The sequence below is a fragment of the Centroberyx affinis genome, unplaced genomic scaffold (assembly GCF_046629955.1).
Source record: "Centroberyx affinis isolate AG114_WGS23_722 - 3 ecotype Tasmania unplaced genomic scaffold, CSIRO-AGI_Caff_v1 ptg005190l_1, whole genome shotgun sequence".
Lineage (NCBI taxonomy): Eukaryota > Metazoa > Chordata > Actinopteri > Beryciformes > Berycidae > Centroberyx > Centroberyx affinis.
The window spans coordinates 32769-54443 of NW_027282581.1; the positions used below are offsets into that span (position 1 = coordinate 32769).

General features: G+C 42.5%; 2 protein-coding genes across 2 annotated transcripts; one reads left to right on the top strand and one right to left on the bottom strand.

The window, feature by feature from the left end:
* Positions 1 to 1353: 1353 nt before the first annotated feature.
* On the top strand, positions 1354 to 8752 carry arsg (arylsulfatase G). Its single transcript, XM_071546244.1, has 10 exons — positions 1354 to 1580; positions 2122 to 2357; positions 3643 to 3754; positions 4284 to 4430; positions 6183 to 6397; positions 6499 to 6579; positions 6798 to 6906; positions 7360 to 7480; positions 7622 to 7712; positions 8472 to 8752. The coding sequence occupies exons 1-10, from the start codon at positions 1354 to 1356 to the stop codon at positions 8750 to 8752; spliced, it is 1620 nt and encodes a 539-aa protein (XP_071402345.1).
* Positions 8753 to 10279: 1527 nt separating this feature from the next.
* Positions 10280 to 21285, bottom strand: LOC139666893 (WD repeat domain phosphoinositide-interacting protein 1-like). The gene is made up of 12 exons (XM_071546235.1): positions 20941 to 21285; positions 19004 to 19086; positions 17571 to 17740; positions 17320 to 17416; positions 15561 to 15658; positions 15326 to 15418; positions 15113 to 15183; positions 14878 to 14985; positions 14457 to 14621; positions 14124 to 14231; positions 13422 to 13561; positions 10280 to 12598 (listed from the first exon to the last, which is right to left on the bottom strand). Exons 1-12 carry the CDS (start codon positions 21015 to 21017, stop codon positions 12477 to 12479), a joined length of 1332 nt encoding a protein of 443 aa, XP_071402336.1. The 5' UTR covers positions 21018 to 21285; the 3' UTR covers positions 10280 to 12476.
* Positions 21286 to 21675: the final 390 nt, after the last annotated feature.

A 21675-nucleotide genomic window follows, 5' to 3' on the forward strand; every position in this document is an offset into this window, starting at 1 on the left:
TCAGTCATCAACTTGAGCCACCAGTCCTGACAGTCACAATGAATTATTGATGTTATTCGGCCATTCACACACTGCACATTGCTCTTGCACCCTTACAGCTTCATTAGCAGTTCACAGCTCACTCTCTTATCTACCTACCCATCCCTATGTCAGTCGAAACTCAATGGAAGTTGGTATAGGACCACCAAACACACAATGAGTTAGCCGCAGTAGTTCCATCTCAGCCTTCTCCCAAACTATTGAAGTTGAACATTATTTTACAGCTTCAAAAAAGCAGAAAATGTCTCCAAACAGCTCATGGAGCAGAATCCAAGTGTTTTGTTGCCAAACGATTGCACTGCAGGTCCAAAAGTCCAACATCTCCCTCATTATCTGGTACATTTTCATCACTGACAATGCTCTGCTCGTTCACACACCCTACAGTAGCAAGTCTTCTGCCAGAGCTCTGTAGGGTCAGTGTAGGGACCAACAGTGCGATCGTTTGGCTACAAAACACTTGGATCATGGTGCAAGAGGTGTTTCGAAAAATTTGAGGGACATTTCATGCTTTTTTTAGAACTGTGAAAACATGGCACTGTTAATTTCAATTGTTTTGGAGAAGGCTGAGATGGATCTACGGGGGCTAACTCGCTGTGTGTTTGGTTCTGTGAACATCAATGGAGTTTTGACTGACGTGGGTGAATAGATAATGACTGGATTTTCCTTTAAATGCCTTGGTATGTATTCCTCATATAAACCATGGCAGAGGTGTAGATTTGGGGGTCAACAAGGGGACATGTCCTCCTTATGTTAGGAGGAGGAAGACTTATTTTTTATTTCTTTATTTATTCTTTTTGGCTCTATACACCTGTAATGTATTTTACTCACTTTGTGTTTTTAGGCACAGTTAAGTTTTACTGAAACACACTTTGTGATCGGCTTTGGTCACAAACGCAAACACCCCTCCCCTTTAAAAAAAAAAAAAAATGGAGCTCTTCCCTTAGTTGTTTGAATCTCCTTTTAATGCCTTTAAAGGAAAGCATTACACAGTTACCATGGAAATATTTGCACAATTTCTATCAATGGCTGCGTATTATTCTCAGTGATAAGATGTCTTTCATTTCAGCACAGCTAGGTGTGCTGTTGTGCTGATTTGAAGCACGGTTACAACGCTTACTTGACCAATCAGATTGCGCGATCGGAACTATCTGTTGTATGCTTTAAAATAGACAGATAAGATTAACAAGCTCATAGGGCTCATAGGGCAATTATGTTTTTCTGGCCTTATTCATTATGATCTTAACTCATTTGATTGACATTCGATTTGCACGTGAATAGAGACTTGTTCTTCCTCCATGCAGGTTTTGACCCACAATGGCGGAAGGTTTTACCCTGCTGCTTCTGTCTGGCATGCTGCTCTGTGGACTGCTGCTCCACTCGGCGAGCCGGCATGGAGCCAGGCTTGATAAGGCCAGTAAGAGACCCAACTTCCTTATCATACTGGCAGATGATATAGGCTGGGGCGACCTGGCTGCCAACCAGGCTGGGGCGAGGGCAAACAACACGCCACATCTCGACCTGATGGCTGAGCAAGGAATAAGGTACTGTGGTTGATTTATTGGCCTTATTATTGATCTGTTATAAGAAACTAAATGTTATATATGATTCATGTCATATCATCAAAATCTGAGTTAAAGTATTATTGTATAAAGTATAAAGCCCCTTCAACATCATGCATATATGCACAGGGCTGATACTTCAAGTCAAATCATGAAGGTAAAGAAAGATGTTTCAAGATATTTATTTCACAGTCTCTGACATAGATTCTCCCTGTGGTGCCTGATATCATCTCCCCTTTGAATAAATGCCTTCAAAGCAGAGTGCTGTTCGGATTTCATAGTAATTGGTACTTTTAATCGATTTAGAACAGCCTTGATAGCAGCGTCTATCTTATCTATATTTTTCAACTGAGAAACCGCTGTTTCATGTCACGATGCCAGACCAGAATCAGTCAACTCGGTGGAGTGGGCGGATTCAAAGGTCTGGACCCAGGCAAACTGTGTGGCAGAGGCTTTATATGGTGTCTCAAGTGTCAACAGGGTAGTTTGCCCTTTCTCCTTAAAAATCCCTAGTTTTTTCCAGGTTGACAGACTTCCACTCCCCAGCCTCGACCTGTTCCCCGTCCCGTGCCTCCATCCTGACGGGCCGCTATGGCCTAAGGAACGGAGTGACTCATAACTTTGCTGTGGGCTCTGTGGCAGGCCTGCCTCTGTCTGAGGTTACATTGCCCCAGCTGCTACAGAAGGCAGGATATTACACCGCCATGATAGGGAAGTGGCACCTCGGTCACCATGGACCCTACGGTCCAACTAACAGAGGTGAGTGGGAGAGTTTGACATCAAAAACCCAAACCCAACAGGACCCGGCTGAATGGAACAGGCTCAGATCAGGCTGGATTTTCTCATTGAGTTGTGTGAATTTGGGTTGGGCTTTGGTTAGCTGTTCTTGGAAAGATTTTCATGTAAAAATATATCCATCATATCTGCCTAAATCACAAATGTGAGGGTTAGGGTTAGGGTTAGTTAGAGTGGTGTCAGGTATGGACACTTCTCGGCCCACAGGAACTGCTGAATCAAAACTTAAGAGTGAAATACAAACTGTCTCCTAAACGTGAAAAGTTGCCTAATAAAAGTTGCCTAATAAAATGTTGATAATTACTGTTCATCGAAATTACTCATCAAAAATGATATATCTATATGCAATATATAACTAGAATTGCACTCGGAGAGCGCAGACCTCCGCCAAGGTTTGTGCTATTACTGCTTGTTTGTGAGTCGGATCCGGATCCGCTCCAAAATGTAATGGGTTCTTCCTTGGCCCATGCTACACCCTTCCATCAAGTTTCATGAAAATCGGGCCAGTAGTTTTTCCATAATCCTGCTAACAGACAGACAGACAGACAAACAAACGGCACCGAAAACATTACCTCCTTGGCGGAGGTAACAATGAGAGAGCATGAGAAAGAGAATATGTGAAATATTACAGGATATATACAGGGTGTGCAAAAATATGTTTGTATTCACATTAACAGGTCAAATTATGAAAATGCTTTTTGGTGTAAATGGGTTTTGAGAATTGATCTAAAGGTTGACACAGCTTTAGCCAGTCTAAACTCCTCAGGCAGGGCAATCCTCAGTCTAGAGGCCCTGACAGTGAAAGTCCAGTCGCCTTTTACACATTTTAGCCGAGTCGTAGGAACTGCCAAGATCGCCTTGCCTGAGGACAGAAGGCTCCCTCACAAGGGGTTAAAAACTTCTACCTGTTGGATAATTTCAGGTTTGGACCAGCGTAAACGAGACTGAAAGAGTGAAACTGTGGGAGTGGTGACATGTTTTGCACATGTTGGGGTGTGAGACAGAGAGAGATAAAGATAGAGCAGACGTGACAGAAAAAAAAAAGATATGCATTGTCTTTTTGTCTGTTGGACAGGTTTTGGCTGCCATGTTTAAGTTGCTTACAGTAATGCCAAGGCCTTTTGGTAATTATAGATGATTGCTTTGTGTGTATAGGTGTGTGATGGTGTGAGAAAGAGAGATAAAAAGAGAACCCACCACCGAGAGGGAAACCACAACTGTTTGCATCATGTGTTTTGTCTCCTGGCAGGTTTTGACTACTACTTGGGAGTTCCTTACAGTAACGACATGGGCTGCACAGACACACCCGGATACGACCTGCCCCGCTGCCTTCCCTGTGGCTCAGGTGCACAGGTATCCAGGTGTGGCTCTGTGCTTATGGTATACACACTTCCAGATCAGTCTGGGACTGGTTCTACTAGACTGATAATTAATAGATAATCACAGGCACATACCCAAATACATGGAAATTCGCACACACTAACTGTAGCAACGCTTTGGTTCCCACAGGCCGTGAAAATCCATCAAAGTTTGTGGATTTAATAAAAAATAAAATAATGCCTTGAAAGTTTTTGAAAATGAATGGATGGCCTTGAGAGTACTTGATTTTTAAATTAAGCCGTGGCACACAATGTCACCAATATGCCTCTTCATCTTAGGATCAATCCCTCACATCCTGAGGAAAAGCCTGTGATGGAGATTTGCTATATATAACATCATGATATAACAGCAATTTTAAAATGAACGATTTCAACAGGATTTCTTGACTTTCTTGTCTCTCTCCACCTCCCAACCAACACTAAACCCTGTCTCTATTTGACATCTGCACACACACACACACACACACACATACCGTTTATGTTATTATCATGTTTTACTGCCATGTTCTAGATTGAAGAGGAGCGTACATGGGGGCTGTTATTCCAAAGTGGGCCTTCCTCTGCTTGAAAACAGCAGTATCGTGGAGCAGCCTCTGGATCTGTGGACGCTAACACAACAATACAAATCCACCGCAACCAGGATCATACACAACGCAAGGTACAACACAGCTGCAATTCTATACATAAAGCATAATAAAGATATATATTAGCGTCATGATAGTATGTGTTATGGAGTGGCCAGACATCTAGAAGTCAATAGGTTTGATCCCTGCAACAGCTATGTGAAAGAGACCTTAGGCAAGACCCTACATGTTTGCTCATTGCAGCCAGGTCACTCTGGATAAGCGCTTCAGCTAAATGTCTACATCCTCATGTGACAATAAAATGCATACAAATATACATATCTATAATGTTGTCAGTCATGAGATTGCATTGGTTTAACTGCCTCATATTAGATAAAACAAAAACACGTCATGAAGCGATGAAACTCTCTGTAACCTGTTTTGTCTGAGCACTGTGTGGCCTAAAAACCTTAATGTTTCTGTTTGTGTTCCCTGTGTGGCTTGTTGACAGGCTGCAGTGTGAACGAATGTAGCCCTGAGCTTCAGGACTTTAACACAGATGTTACCGGACCTGGAGCTTCTTCCAGAGCCGCCCAGTTGTGCAACATGTGTGTTTAAGTCCTGATTCCCCATTCAAAGACAGCAAGCTCCTCTCTCCTGTCAGTGAACCGTCCACTGACTCAGCAGTCGGCAAAACATAGTCTGCCAAGTGTGTGTGTGAGTGTGTGTCTATCCACAGACAGTGTATATAAGTTTGAAATTAAGAACTCAAATGTGACACGAGAGTCCGGGAGAGACACCCGCTCACACACACACACATACATAGGGAGGCATTCAGGGACAAACCCTGACAAGCAGCCACACATTTGACAGACTAATCTCCTGTGACTGCTATGTGTGGAGACATTCCAGACAGAAGAGAGGGGCGCTTCAGATTTGCCTACAGTCAGAACGTTGGTGGTAGCACAGTAGGAGAAACTGGTTGTGTGTGTGTGTGCGTGTGTATGTGTGTGTGTGTGTGTGAGGGCGGTTAACTGTGCTTCCTGCAGCTGCCTGCTAAGGGAATGTGCCTGCATTCTATAGCAACAGGTCATGTGACTAGTGCAGTGGTTTTCAGTCATGTGCAACCATGACCCAAGAGTGTGCAGGTTTTCATTCTAACCAGTCAGTACAGGAGCTGATTTTACTAATGCTGCTTTCCAGAAATGTCGGAAATTCCAACTTCCTACTTCGAAAAATGCAATGGAATGGTTCTGCAAGATGCAATTCCAAGGGGCAAGGTTTCCCCAAGATGCAGTTATCTGACATTAAGTCTAGATGGCAGCATACACTGTGAATGCTACATAGCATTACTTTTAACTTTATAATCCTCAAAATACACTTAAGTTCAGTTTTCAGCAGTACATGACCTTAAATCCATCAAAACACCTGTGTGTGCTACATGGCTAAACAGAGAAATTTAAAATGTAAAGTTGCACTTGCAGATGCTAACATTCTATGCTAACAAGCTGGCGAACATTGTCACAATATGATTATGTATTAAGTATAATAGGCAAATTAAATCTCTCGGGCGTCCATGTTTCTTACCTTGTTTTTCTGAGCAGGACCGGTGGAGAGCACAGAGGTTATACTTTGCACCTACTAGCTGGAAATTTCCAAATTACGATTTTGAATGGAATGCAGCGTAACTAGCTCCCCATCAGCCAGAGAGGAGAGAAAACAGCTGCTTTAGTGTTTGGTTGGAATGAAAACCTGCAGACTCTCGGGTCATGATGGCACACGGTCGAAGGAGCATTTCTCGGTAAAAGTTGTCTGTCACTGTGTCATCTTACTACTCGTCTTCCCAGGGAGCGGGGACAGCCCTATCTGCTCTACATAGCTTTGGCCCACATGCACGTCCCGTTGGCCCCTCCCCACCCTCCGGATGCCCCGCCCCCCGCCGGTCGCCCAGACGATGACAGAGTGTACGCTGCTAGCCTGCGAGAGATGGACAGCCTGGTAGGGGCAGTAAAGAGCGCTTCAGATGCTGCAGACAGAGACAACACTCTCATCTGGTTCACTGGTAACTCAACTAAACACTGCTAATGTCACACCACTGTTATCCTAGAACAACCTGTCTTATGTGTGTGCTTTTGGGTGTGTGTGTGTGTGTGTTGTGTTTAGGTGACAACGGTCCCTGGGAGCAGAAGTGCCAGTATGCAGGAAGTGTAGGGCCCTTCAAAGGGAAGTGGCAGACCAGCAGAGGTAAAAAAAAAAAAACACGCTTCCTTGGTCAAAATTAGTGTGGCAAATCTTAAAAATGATATTCAAATCTCTCACAGAACTACCGATGCATCTGGGCAAACTCTTTTCATGTAATCTTTATGAGAATGTACTCATGTGTTAAATTATATGATACTGGCTTTGGCTACTGTATATCCCATTGCTGTGAATGCATTTATTTCATTTATTTATGGTTTCAGGTGGGGGTTCAGCCAAGCGGACCACCTGGGAGGGGGGTCACAGGGTGCCAACAGTGGCCTACTGGCCCGGCAGGATCCCTGCTAACACCACCAGCTCCGCCCTGCTCAGGTATTTAGAGAATAATTTAATCTTACTTAGTCTTAGAGACTAGTTTAAATCGCACAAATAGTTTCTGGATTCTATTCAATTTCTCTCAGGGAGTCAGTCTTAAAAGGATGTGATGGTTTACCTGCTGTCTGTTTACTGAGGGACATCACTAGTTCACTACAGGCAGGCGCATGGATGTGATTCTCCTCTCCTTGTATCCCCTCTGCTCTTTTTTCCCCCTTTATTTTTGTTTTATTTAGAAAACACTTTTTACAAAAAATGTTTGTCACAAATCACAAACAGAGCAAGAACAGGATATTCATTTACAAACAGGATATTCATTAACAAAACAAGAGAAAACATGGAAAACACTCTTCTCTTCTCTCCTCTCCTCTCCCCTCCTCCTCTTTCCTTTCCTTTCTCTTCTCTCTCCTCTCCTCCTCTCCTCTCCTCTCCTCTCCTCTCCTCTCCCAGTGGGATGGATATCTTCCTGACCCTGCTGTCCCTGGCAGGACTGGATCCTCCCTCAGACAGACGTTACGACGGCATTGACGCCACAGATGTCCTCCTGCAGGGTCAACAGACTGGACATGAGGTACAAACACCGAGTCTTTATTATAAACATAACTTCCGCTTATATAAATCAGTTTCCTAATGATGCTGGCAGGGAATATCCAGTTGAGTTAAGGCCTTGTTGTAGAAGTTATTCCTAATTATCTGCTCTCTTTGCTTGTAGTTCCTCTTCCACCCTAATAGTGGCGCTGCAGGGAAGTTTGGGGACCTGCAGGCTGTCAGAGCAGGGAAACATAAAGCCTTCTATATCACAGGTAAACCTCATCAGTACAGTTTATTTTTTATAATAATTTTGTATAATTTATGTTTCAAATACTGATCACTTGTGTCCATAGTGCAACCACAATCAAACTCAAGAACAATACATGATAGAAACTTCATACTTACACCGTAGATTCCTCCTATACAGTAATGCAGTAGATTGTTTTGGAGCACTTCGCCGCATAAATTTGCATATTAATGAGGAAAAACAGTTTTTCTTGGAACTACTATAACTACTTAATGCTTTAAGATGTGGAGTTCATATTAAGTAGGCTATATAGACATAGAAATATTTGCTAATTAATGCATTAGTTAGCTCAATGAATGGTCTCATTAGCATAACTGGTTATGTTTAATACCTCCTGGTGATGGTGGGACATTATGCAGCTCAAGTGACTCTTGTTATTGTGTTTTCTGTTGCCTTCTGCAAACTCCTTGCCATCTTATCTTGTCTTTCTGTCATTTTTAGTTATAATAACAGCAACAACAAAAATAATAATAATGTATAATAATAATATAATAACAAGAAATAATAATAATGTTAGAATTATTACATAGTTTTATGACATTATTTTTCTCCCCTTTTCTCCAATTCTCCATCGAGAGGCATTTTGCATCTTGGCAGGCCAAAATAAGATTTTGTCCTTAATTGACTTGTCTGTTTAAACAAAATTTAAAGTGACCTGTCCTGTTGCTGTTGACCGCTTCGCTGCCCCCCCCCCCCCCCCCCCCACCCCCCACCCCCCCTCCAGGTGCAGCTACAGCATGTGGTGGCGGCTCGGGGAGGCAGCAGCTCCATGACCCGCCATTGATATTTGATCTGGAGCAGGACCAGGCTGAGGAAACACCGCTGGAGACACGGACACCCGAGTACCAGGAAGCCCTGGAGAGGATCGCCAGGGGGAGGGAGGGGCTATTATGGGACATTGCCACCGACCAATCGGTGTCCACAGCTGACTACACCACAGACCAATCGGCAGCCCCCTGCTGTGACCCACGACACACTGCATGCCGTTGCCACATGCTGGGCTGAGGGTTGGAAGACACACACACACAGAAACACACACACAAACAGCCTAAGAAGAGGCATGCAGACCTAAGCAAATAGATATGACAAATAGATTTGTTTGGATTTGGTCAGTTCGGTGATTTATGGGAAGTTCATCGTTTAAAACCTGGATGCAGCAGGGTGCCGTGTAAACAACCGCAGAGAGCAAAGAGAAGCGGACGGTCGAACTTTGGCCAGCTGGAACAGAAGAGGTCTGATGCAACTCTCTGTGAGGTCAATACTTTGGGAAAAACACGAAAAATGAGTCCACTAATGCAGAGTCATTAGAAGGTCATTCCTTTTCAGTAAAGAGACACTCTGTACCAGGGTCAGGGCCATTCATGAATTGAATTGAGAATGCATGATAAATTCCAGTTCAGTTCCTGGAGTTCCGTTAAATTCCATGAAAATTCCATGAAATTCCACTTCTAACAGAATCTGCTGTCTTGACTTGCTAAACATTATCAATCGAACATTATGAATCAAATAAAAGACAATTAAACAGATCAAATACATTCAATCATACGATTACGTTATGCACCTGAAAGGTTCCTTTAACATTTTATGATTTTCAGTATTGATAATATACTGTATAACACTACATGTAATCTCATCTCATATACTGTATGTGGTAAGAAGAAACAAAAAAACATGGAATTTCACAGAATTTCATTGAATTAAATTGAACTTCCTGAAATTCTAATTCAATTCCAATTCTGTTTCCTGTAGATCTTTTTTTTTTTTTTTTTTTTCAAATTCCAGTTCCTCAGTTGAATTGGAATTGATGAGTTCATTCATGTATTGACCCCAACCCTGATTTGTACCTGTACATACTTTTCTGTATTGTTAATGGATTAATTTGTTGCAGTATATCATCATTTCAAAGCCATGTGTATTGTTGATGTTGATGGTTTGTCTTGTCTTCTTTGTAATGTGTATTATCCGTATCTCTACCATCTACTGTACAGTTCCCACAATGTGAACCGTGTTGGGGGACAGAATCAATATGTACATTTACATTATAAGCATTTAGCTGATAGTCTACATACAATAGAGCTACTTACAATGAACACAACCAAAAACAAGGAGTGCAGGGATCAGAGCCTCAGCGCCCTGACAACATATGCAACAAAACATTCCTGTTGCAGTGATCATGTATGATCACCTGATCACCATCAGGAATATTGCTACATCTGAGGAGATAATGGCAATAGACCAGAGCCTCTCCACATGGAAGAGTTTTAAACAGTAATATCCATACCTTAAATGTTTTATTATTGTATCGTTTAAGTTTCAGGGAAGAAATTTGAATCTCTGAAATATCCAAAAAGGACATAATGTTTAAGTACAGAATCTATACTACACTGTCACCAAATTTACTATGCAAAGTACCATCATGTGCTTTGAAATGTAAGGTTTTTTGAATATGAGTTTTGATACAAGTTCTAAACATTTGCAAATGATTTTTGTTTTTTTTCTTTTTGACCAAAACTACACACTGCAGCAGAAGTAGAGATCGATTGACAATATCAGCTTTAATGTGTCTCTGGCTCAAATCATCAAGTATTCAACAGCTCAATGCAGAGTAAGGCTGCCCTAACAGCGCCACCTTTTGGCAAATCAGTCAAATGATATTACCATGTTACTGTTTACAATAGTACTATATATAAATGTATTATATACACATTATACACACAGTAAAAATCCTCAATATTTATGTACGCATGGTAGGTCAATGCGTTGATGTGTAATACTTAAACATATTCCAAAAGAATATTTAGTACATCATGTTTCAAAGTGAAAATGTCTATGAATTAATTGTTAACATATTCAACATCATATAGTAAATAAAAGGTCTTAATGATATCACTGACAGGACCTTTAACTTTCTTATGCACAGCTCCATATCAAGTAATTCACATTTCAGTTGCTGGCCGCTCCTCCTACCTGACTTTTACAGCCAACTCTTCCAGATATAATATTATCAGGTTACATTGGTGACACTCTACCATAACTGGTATCACAGCTGCTTCTGCAAGTCATATAATACTTACACTGTGCGTCATGACTTAAATAGTGTTTCACACTGACAATGTCCTCTCCTTCTTACACAAACCACTGCCCCTCTCTCTCTCTCTCTCTTGAGGTGTGACAGTTAATGCCCATCGATTCGCTCCCAAAACAGTCTGTGGTCTCATCCGTTGCTTTTCCAAACAGCTTTGTTATAGTGTTGTCTTTACACACTTTTGAGTGATTTTATCCATTTCCATTTTCAAATAACGTTACATGTATTGTAAGAGAAGAAGTCTCCCTGAATCACTACCAGTATCTGTAGAAAACTACGTAGCTCGCATCAGCCTGGTCATAATTAAAGGGCTGCAGGTCAGACCCGCCTGTCATCTCCTCCGCTGTCAGTGGAAACCAGAGGCCGGACTCACAAAACCTTAAGAGGAATTTTTTTTGTTATTTTACCTACTAAATAAAGCTTACAAATTAGTGGGATTCTTTATTTGTTCTTACATTTTTTTCTTAACTTTAAGAAAACCTTCCACTTGTCTTAAAATTGTCACAGGTAAGCCTCTAAATTCATTAATTTAAACACATTTTACACTTTTAGAAGTAGTTATTATATTTTAAGCTTAACATTTTATTGTTAAGCTGAGCTCGTCACTGTTTTTATTTGTATATCTTATGTGTCATGTCTCATTAGAAGAAGCTAGCAAATTAGACAGGCTTTTAGCCAAAAGGCAGTAACCAGTGTCTGAGCCTTTTCCTATAGTTAAAGTTAGCCTACTTATTTAAGTAAACCATAAATATTGCCACCCTAAATAATTCCCAAATTGTCTTCTAGATGGCAGTACTATGGGTTGCAGCTTGGGAGGAAAATCCTCCTTTTACACTAGTTTACACCACGGTTGCAAGGCAGGCCCCATCTCAGAAAGAGAAAGAGATGAAACTAATCTTAAGAAAATATTGAGGAATTGCACTTGAGGGCTTTCCTAAGAACTTCCTAAAACGTCTTCTTCGGAACCTTCTATCTCAAGAGGACTTTTGTGAATCCGGTCCCTGGTTATTCTACAAGGCTGCAGGTCAGACCCGCCTGTCTTCTCCTCTACTGTAAGTGGAAGCCAGTTTACAGGTGAGTGCAGCTGGATCATCGTCTGCTGGACCGATCACGTTCGTCTGGCTGCTACCACGACAACAGTGTGGGATAATGATGTAGAGGAGGGTGTCGTCAGGGGGAGTTGAGGATTTGCAGTGGATAGATGAGAAATCTAGCTGGACACAGTCATAGTTTTATACAAATAAGTGTAACACTGTTGTCTATGGCGTGACTGTCATGTGGGAGTTGACAGTAGGAATCTTCCTTTAAATGTCTAGAGATGCAATGTAGTCTCTTCATCTGATTGATTCACAGGACATGAGGGAAAGAGCTGGGGATTTTTTTTTTTTTTTTTAACTGGGAGCGGACTTTCCACTCCTTTTTAGTGTTTCTTTTTTTTGTCTTTATTCAATATAAAAAAAAAGATGAGAGGGACACAGAATACAGAAGAGACTGGCAGGTTTTGACCCTAGGCCAGCAGGGGTACATGTGGAGGCGGGCGGGGGCAAAATGTCTGGAATATTTTTGTCCCTTCCTCCCAGCTTGAAACAAACAAGACTGATTGTTTTGCTGAAGGGGGGGTGGGGGGTGGGGGTTAGGGGGTGGTCAGTTACTCTGGTTGCCGACTGGAGGGAACTCGTTCTCGTCATCTAGACAGACGGGGCCCTCGGCGAATTCGTGCTCTGGGATGACCTCGCCCTTCTGAGCGCCGCCGTCCTCCGAGTATCCTGGGAAGAGAGAGAGGGGGAGAGAGAGAGAGACAGAGGGAGAGGGAGAGAGTTGGAAAGAAGCAAAACAGAGAGAGGTGGTTGATTGACAAGACTAAATACAGACAAAAGGTTCTTAAGTATTCAATTTTTTTGGCCCTTGCTACCGAAACCCCCTCTTTGTCCACTGAGAACTTCTCTTTCTAGTAGATGGGATGATATGTATATATCGAAATTCAATATATCACAATACAACGTGTGACTATACGTATTGCGGGGCAGAAAAATGAATCGCTATATTAGCTATATTTAATTCTACTGTAGTAATCACAAATGAGACGGCTTGGCCATCACAATTTCACAAACTCTCCATCCAAATTATATTATTTACACTTTGTAATGACATTTTTAAATTGTTGTTTACATTCTAGCAAGCCAATGCCATCGCTAGAAAGATTGGTGGCTTAGAAATAAACATAATTCTGCACAGTCAGACTTTGTTGTCATTGAACTTTTATTTTTTATTACATCGTATCGTGTTTGTATCGAATCCCTAAACCCCATATCATGTCTCGAATCGCATCGTGAGACAAGCAGATCGTCCCATCCCTACTTCCTAGCACCTACTTCTTTTTCTTGTTTTCATAATTTTTATTGGTAAGGATGTACTGTGGTGTCTTGCTGAGGTTTTTGATTGACATGCAGTACAACTACCTACAACAGAGGTTCCCAGTGGACAAAGGTGGCATTCAGGTAGAATTACTTATCCCCTTCTCAGTGTCAGTGCTGAAGCTTGGGAAGGTTTTTAATCATTCTTTTTTTATCATTTCCAGGTGTATCTTACCCATGAGCGTGGTGGAGGAGGGTGGGGTTGAAGGGAGAGCCACAGTGGCAGCGTATGATTGGTTGGCCGGTTGGGGCAGGACATCCTCCGCTTTCTCCTCTTCCCTCTGCTCCACCGGCTCCTCGTCGGTGTCGAACAGCCTGCGGGCACACAGGCAAAATACACCCGTCTTATCAGGCTACATCACAAAGTGCCCATCTCCACTCACTGAGACTCCATATATTCACCCTATTTGCCCAAATTAAATTCTGGGGTCAGGTATGGTCACTGGATTAAGATTACATAAAGAATTAGATAAAAATCATACAAAATAAGTATAAATAATTACATAAAATGAATAAAAAAGAAAATAATAGTGCTCATTGGAATGGTAATTGGGGTCTTGCATTAACACATTATCATAGTGTTTTGGTATTATATCACTTTTCTTATTTTCAGTCACCCTCAGTGAAGCAATAGAATATTATATTTCCAGTAAAAATACAATTTGAGTACTGGAGATTAATTTTATGTTTTTGTGTGTGCAGTTTTCTTGTCAAGATTTCTGGGTAGTGAAGTAAAAAAAATTCAAACAATTACCTCTCGCTGCCATTTGGAGCCGCCGACATGTGAAGTTACCTAGTGCAGCTTTAATGCATTGGGATAAAAACATATATACATACAGGTTTCCTCCCACTAACACACACACACACACACACACACCTGTGTTTTTGGACCAGGACACACTCCCCTCCATCCTGTGGATCCACATTATAGATGTAGAGATGACCATCTGAAGACGCCACCAGCAGGCGAGGGAGCTTCTGAATCCTGACAAGCAGCACACACAACAAAACAGCTCCTGAATTAAGTGTGGGAAAACATACACACATACACACTTTATTGAAAATCCCTTGCCTCTGCCTCTCTCTCTCTCTCTCTCTCTCTCTCTCTCTCTCTCCTCTCTCTCGCTCTCTCTCTCTCTCTCTCTCTCTCTCTCTCTCTCTCTCTCTCTCTCTCTCTCTCTCTCTCTCTCTCGCTCTCTCTCTGTCTTACGTGGCCAGGGCGCAGATGTTCTTCAGGCCGAACATGTTGAGTCGCACGGTGGCGAAGGCTCTGTCCTGGTGCATCATGTCTGACACCTGGGTGGGCAGGTAGGTGCTGGCCGCCGTGAACATCTTCCCCACGTACGCCGACCATGTGGGAGACTCCTCCTCTCGACTGGGAGGAGGTGGAACAGGGGCCGTGGTTAAAGGTTATTGGTTAACATCAGTAAACCATTACCACACTGAGTTTGAGACATTTGTATAATTACTGTAAACAAATGAGAGCCTTGCTGAGAAGTTTAAAACAGAAAACAGGAACACAAAACAGGAAGAGGGCGCTGTTCTACTTCTTCTTCTTGTGTGTATGTGTGTGTGTGTGTGTGTGTGTGTGTGTGAGTGTGTGTGTGTGTGTGTGTGGTGTGTGTGTTTACCTGGGGCTATGCTGCTCCAATTTGAAGATATGGACCGTCTCAGTGTTGCTGGAAGCACACAGGAACTGGGCATCCGCACTGAAGGACAATGAACTGATGCTAACATATCTGACACACACACACACACGCCAGACAGAGAGGGACAACAAGGTTAAGATACACCGTAAATGTCTTATTTTAGCAAAAATAAAAAACTAGTAATAATAGGGATTTATTAGTGTATGTGCCTACTAACCTCTTCATCCCTCTTCGGAATTCAAACAGTTTCTGTCCTTCAGGAATGGTGAAGACTCTGATTACAGTTCCCTGGAGAGGAGAAGAGGGTCAGACAGAGACTGACAGGTGATACATAAAAGAGAGGGAGGAATGAAACGGATGTGAGAGAGAGAGACAGAGGGAGAGAGAGAGAGAGAGAGAGAAAGAGAGAGAGAGAGGAATGAGTGCTCACCTTCTCTGAAGCGCTGGCCAGTTTGGTGCCAGAGGCGTTGAAGCTGAGCGCTGCCAGCGGGCTGTCATGGGCTTGGATCAGTGTCACGGTGCTCTGAGGGACAACAAACGCTTTCTAATGACATCGGCACAAACACCAGACTGCCCCCCCCCCCCCCCCACCGTGGATGAGCGAGAGATCTGACAATGCTGCCATGTTTCTGCCGTTGCTATGGGAGAGTTTACTGCGGCCTCACCAGGTTGTTGGCATCGTAGACCGTGATCTCTCCGATGGTGGCGTTGCCGGGGTACGCCAGGTAGGAGTTACTGTGGTTGACAGAGAGAGCGCAGAGACCTACAGGAGGGTAGAAAGGATAATACTTTACAACTCAGTTAAAGCATAACACCGTCAATTTTCAACCTAGGCTCTATTTTCCTATCTTTTGCCATCATACGGATTGATTCTGACCAAAATCTTGTCACTTGCTTCACTACTGAGCTTCTTACACTGGGCCGGATTATCCATATATGGCATCCGTATAATTTGTCTTGTTGGGGGGCATCACAGCATTCAAACCGCAATCAGTCATCATATTTTCTTTATACTATGTTACTCTCTGGCAGGAATGCATACACAGCCAAAATTAACCTTTTGGCTGTGGTTGGTGGTTGGTGTGTAGGTTGGTGTGTAGGTGCCCCCCCCCCCCACCTCCCCATCACATTTGAATTTGTCCAGTTCAAGCATTTTGTGCGGTAAGAGAAAAGCCGTTCACCGAAAGAGCTGCTGCGAAAAAGTAGGCTGAAAACTACTTTCCCAAGTGTGTTCACCGCAGTCAGGCTTTTCTTAACCTGCCTGTTACTAACTGTAAGGGTGAGAGATCTTTTTCACAACTTAAAAGAGTGAAGAACAAACTAGTCGAGTTGATGCTTGTGGAAAGGTTTTCTCTTTGAACTGGATGTGCGGTTTGTGATGCTTATAGCAACCATAATTTCTTATAGCCTACGCATGGCATTATGTGCTGCTCCTTTCACCTTCTGCAGTTCCCACTGTCACATCACCTCACCTGAAGTGACTGCTTGTCATTGAGCTTGCCTTATTTGGTGGTATGTGGGGCCTTGTCCGTAGTGCTGAAGTTGCATCAGATGTCTGTAATAATTTCTTTTTTGTTTTATGATTTTTTTTTGACATGCTCTGTAATGGCTTGGCATTTAGTCTTCATTCAGGCCTTTGAAAATGTTCGAAACAATGATTTTTAACATGATGTCTTTGATGTGAGTTGCATTCAAATTTGATACAGTATAGCTCTGTGTGTAAAGCCTAAAATGGCATTTGTAGTCAATCTATGGTGTAAAGTAATTTGTTGGTTAGTACATTGTCTTATATTTGTCTGTAATATGTGTGTTGAGCCTGTATAGTTTAAGTTAATGTAAATTTATGATCTTTATTGCCATGGTAAATTTAACTTTTTTGCATGTAAAGTGGAAGGAGGGGGGCACTTCAAGTGAGGTCACCCGAGGGCACCACACTGTTTATCCGGGCCTGTTCTTACATGTTGCTTGTCTGGCTGCACAGCTCTCCAATACAGTCCTATAGAGCCAATGGACACATTGAGCAACATATTAAGCAATCAATATGTTGAAAATCTAAAGTCATGCCATGCCTCTCGTACAGGTTTGATGCTTCCTTGGCCGTTGCTTCAGCGCTTTCTTGTTAACTCTTTGGCTGCAGCTGCCTGTCTATAGTGAAAGTTGTGATGTCATGGATAAACTGAGAATTAAATATATACAAATATATACTTATTACAGAATGAGTATGAATATGATGAAAAAGACATGCCTTGGGTGCTTTTGGGGTTGATATTTTTGAGTATGCATTGGTTTTTGGTCAGAATTTATTGGTATGATGGAAAATTATGGGGAAATTAAGTATTTCTTTCAGTTTGAAAGTTTGTGTGTATATGCAGTATATACAGTATATATGTGTGTGTGTGTGTGTGTGTGACAGCCTGGGTGTACCTGAGGGGTTGGTGGGTGTGTTGAGCAGCGTCTTGAGCAGTTTCATGTCTTTGATATTGTGGATGTAGATGGACTCTTCCAGGCAGACGACCAGCCGCTGAGGGACGATGACAGTGACGGGCAGAGACGTACGGGGACAAAATACAAAAAAAACACAGAGTGACAGAGTGAGAGATCAGCATAAACAATATCTGTGAGAGCGCAAACCAGAAGATGCAGATGGATTTCTCCACTGTGCGTCCGTTTCTCACCTGTCTGTTGAGCCTGACGGACAGGATGTTGTTGGAGTAGCTGTAGTTGCATATCTCCGTCCCCTTCTTGAAGTGGTAGACGTTCATTCGCCGCGGCATGGACAGACTGACCACCACCACCAGACTGCTGGAGAACAGCCGCTCCACTATATACACATCCGGACACTCTACTGGGAGGGGGAGCAGGGAGAAAAAGTCATGGATACTGGTGGATACTAGTCTTCAGAAAAGCTATAAAAACTTAGCTAAACATAACCTCAGATGTGTATATTGTGTTGTCAAATTCTTACACCATTTCCTACACCTTAATTACATAGCCAGAGAAAAATGTTACGACCCACTTATATGAAAAAAGGTACTTTTGCACACCTGTAGAATAGATAGACAGCAGGTACATAGGAGGAAAAATGTACAATCAATATAGAAAAGACTCCCGCAGACTGCTATAGACTACTGAGTCTTTTCTATATCGACTACCCGCTTACATGCCTTACGATATGATATGAAACTGAGATAAAATACTGTAGATAAGGATGGTATTTCTGCCCATTTGTCCAGTACTTTGACTCATAACAATGGCATTACTGCTATCATAGTCTGGCTTTTGCTAACGGACCAACCCACTTTGAAGCTGCCTCCAGAGAAAGAGCACAGCACCGAGCTCTAACTTCCCCCAACTGACTCCAGAATATCTCTCTTTCATTGCAGCTACTAAGGATTAGACAATGTTTACCTGCTGTATGTGTGAAGCAGCAAAGCAAACATGCTGTGGCCTGTCTGAGCACCTGGACACTTTGTATAACCAAGGTGAGCCTGACCACAGCTTAACAAAACAGTTTTGACTCCTGACACTCCAAAGTTATGTCACCTTAAAGGGGAATGCTGCTGTGTGACCGTGTGCGGTATGTATGCCTGTTTTTATATATGATATACACTATGTAAGTCTATGGAGTTAGGCAGACATACAGACAAATTGTGCATTGTAACTGTGGCTTGGTATGGGAACTGTTCTCTTACACTACAATGTATATGGATGTAGAGCTGCAACGATTAATCGATTAATCGATTAGTTGTCAACTATTAAATGAATCGCCAACTATTTTGGTAATCGATTAATTGGTTTGAGTAATTTTTAAAGAAAAATAAGTCAAAATTCTCTGATTCCAGCTTCTGTGTGAATATTTTCTGGTTTCTTTACTCTTCTATGACAGTAAACTGAATATCTTTGGGTTGTGGACAAAACAAGACATTTGAGGACGTCATCTTGGTCTTTGGGAAACATTTTATAGATCTGACATTTTATAGATCAAACAACTAATCGATTAATCGAGAAAATAATCGACAGATTAATCGACAATGAAAATAATCGTCAGTTGCAGCCCTATATGGATGGCCTATTTTAAGACTTGTACTTCACTTTGTTTCCCTCTTACCTCCCTCATGGATGCAGTCCATTTTGTCCACAGCGGTGACTGAGAAGAGCCGGTAGCCTGCCTTGGTTCCCACTGACAGAGAACTAAGACACACAGAGAGGCAAGCTTACCAGACTTATCCACAATAAAGCTCCTTTATAACACTGTAATTACATTTTTCAATCACAATGATTTTTTTTATGTCATCCTTAAATTGTATTGCATGTAATCTGGTGAAATACAATTTTATTTGTCGTCCAGTATGCCCAGTATCCTCTGCAATGTCATGCAGAAACACACACACACACTCTCTCTCACACACACACACACACACACACACACTATTACCATATCATCAACCCTACCATTGGGATGCACATTAAGTCTACTATTGTCCCAGTAAGCTAGGCCTAGAACAAATCACTGTTTTGTTATTGGCAGAACAATCCGAAACCACTAAAGTCATCGGATTTGGTTTAAAGGGACAGCTTTCTAATGTAAAACATAGGAGTATTTGTATTCAGATATCCCAATTCACATACACACACAGACACTTATACCCAGTCATCACCATGTAAATCTTAATAACCGAAAACAAGATGTCTGGAAACATTTCTGTGTGTTTAAAGACATCTTCAGACTTAAACTGAAGACATACAGTGTTTGTCTTTAAAACACAGAATATCTTAAGTCTCTTTGTGTTTGTCACTTTGTCTTGAGTGGAGTGTAGTACACACACACACACACACACACACTCACACTCACAAGTACACAGCTGCACTGACCAGGAAGTGAAATAAAATGAATCCATGCCATGTGCCGCTGGCCCTGCGACTATAAATAGCCATGGAGGGGGAATATTAAGGATCCAGTGTGGCTGTGCTTTGTATGGTCAGTACAGTACGAGCTGAGGTGAGCGAGGTCAGGTGACTTCTTTACTGCTCCGCTGATAACTCAACCATCTTTGGTGATAAGCAGCAGCTGCATGAAGCCGATGTGTGGCCATAATACAAACGTACTGCCGAGCTGGAGGCAGTTAACAGGTCTGATACAGGCTTCATCTCATCTGAAGAGCCTTTGTGTCTTTATTAGACTGTTTTATCTTGTTTAGAGAACACAGCCATAACTCACTCTCAATTAAAGTCTGTTTATTGTCAAAAAAAAAAAAAAAGGTTTGTCTTATCTTATCATGGCTGAGGATGAAAGCAACAGGATGGAAAAGGGATAAGAAGGCCTGGGGTGACTGTTTGCCCACCTGGTTAGTTTTACAATCAGAGGCAGATGAGATGTTTATGTAAGGAAACACACCTCCAACTGAACAAGTCAATGAGTTCTGCTGCATTTGTCTGTTAACTCACTTTATTAATCCATCTGGTGCAGCCTAGACCTGGACCAATGGAAGCCCACAGCAAAGGTGTGAAAGGTCTTACAGTAGCTATTAGGGAGTCATAAAGGGACACAGCCATTTTGTGCTATTTTGAGGGCTTCAATCACTTGCAAAGTTGCCTTCAATAATAGTATATAACCTTAGAAAACTGCCCTACACGTCCGCTATTAAGCGTAATGGTTTATAAGTGACAAAGTATAATAGAATCAAAATTGGATAAGTTGTGTCTGATTATACAACAATCAACTGGGATATCACACAACGGCCAGAAGTTTGTCCAACAACTGTCTAGTTTAATATGCAATAGGCCTTGAAGATTAACACAGTGGCCTACTTCACTCTCAGCTGGTATGGGCCCAGTCTAGAACTTTTCATGAGACGTGGACACGCTTTCGGTTTGGTTTTGCGGTGCCAATCTACACACACGGCTGCCTCCTACTCGTTGGCACAATTACAAAGTACCAGAAAATGAAAGCATACGGGGAAATGATTGCGCTTGGAAAATTATGCAACAGTCAGGTGCATCAAGGAGATTTGAGTTCAGGCTGGCCCGAGCCCGCAGGTCGCTTACGTGGTGTCCTGGTTGAACGAGGCGCAGATCAAGCCTCGGTGTCCTCCGGGGCCGTCCGGTGTCTCCTGGGACTCCATCCCGGCCGCCGATGAAACCTCCCTTCTCTCTCTGGCCGAGGTCGGAGGCCTCGGGTTCGGATCGATCCCTGCCGAAACCCGCTCCCCTCCTCTGCTGCCCGACTCCAAGCGCCACGCTCACACTCTGGAGGGAGGAATGTCCGGACGGGCTGGCTCAGATGGAAAACATGTGGCACCGACTGAACTATCACCGACCCGGACAGGGGATAAAGAGAGATACACCGCCTTAATGAATCGATTCACTTTAGTCACGCGATACTGTTATTATTATGTTATTAACTTCCAATATTCAGACAGCAAAACAAAAACAGCTGATGGGAGGATGCGTCACACTGAGGCGCGTTGCTATTGGCTGACGGTAACAGGTCAAGACCTCCTCTCCGCCATTTCTATTGGTCGAGTTGTTGAGAGCCTCTGATTGATTGATCTTCATGCCAGTCGATCAAATTGGAACCGCCCATTTAGAGAAACCTGTGTTGATTGGCCAATCGTACTTTCACTCTTGTCACGAGGAATTGTTTTGATAATTTCATTGGATAAAATACGTATCAAGCTTTTTTTACTGCCCGCCCGTGCAGCGCAACAACAACAGCGAGCAAACCAAAGGATAGATGACAACAAAGTAATACAATTATGAAAAGCATTTCACCATAACTAT

Excerpts from the sequence above, each read along its gene's own strand:
- LOC139666893 (XM_071546235.1), bottom strand. The coding sequence starts at position 21,017 with ATGGAGTCCCAGGAGACACCGGACGGCCCCGGAGGACACCGAGGCTTG. Across the intron at positions 15,419-15,560 it reads TCTACGATGCCAACAACCTG|AGCACCGTGACACTGATCCA; the intron begins GTGAGGCCGCAG and ends GTTGTCCCTCAG. Across the intron at positions 14,622-14,877 it reads TTGGAGCAGCATAGCCCCAG|TCGAGAGGAGGAGTCTCCCA; the intron begins GTAAACACACAC and ends ACCTCCTCCCAG.
- arsg (XM_071546244.1), top strand. The coding sequence starts at position 1,354 with ATGGCGGAAGGTTTTACCCTGCTGCTTCTGTCTGGCATGCTGCTCTGT. Across the intron at positions 6,398-6,498 it reads CACTCTCATCTGGTTCACTG|GTGACAACGGTCCCTGGGAG; the intron begins GTAACTCAACTA and ends TGTTGTGTTTAG. Across the intron at positions 7,713-8,471 it reads TAAAGCCTTCTATATCACAG|GTGCAGCTACAGCATGTGGT; the intron begins GTAAACCTCATC and ends CCCCCCCTCCAG.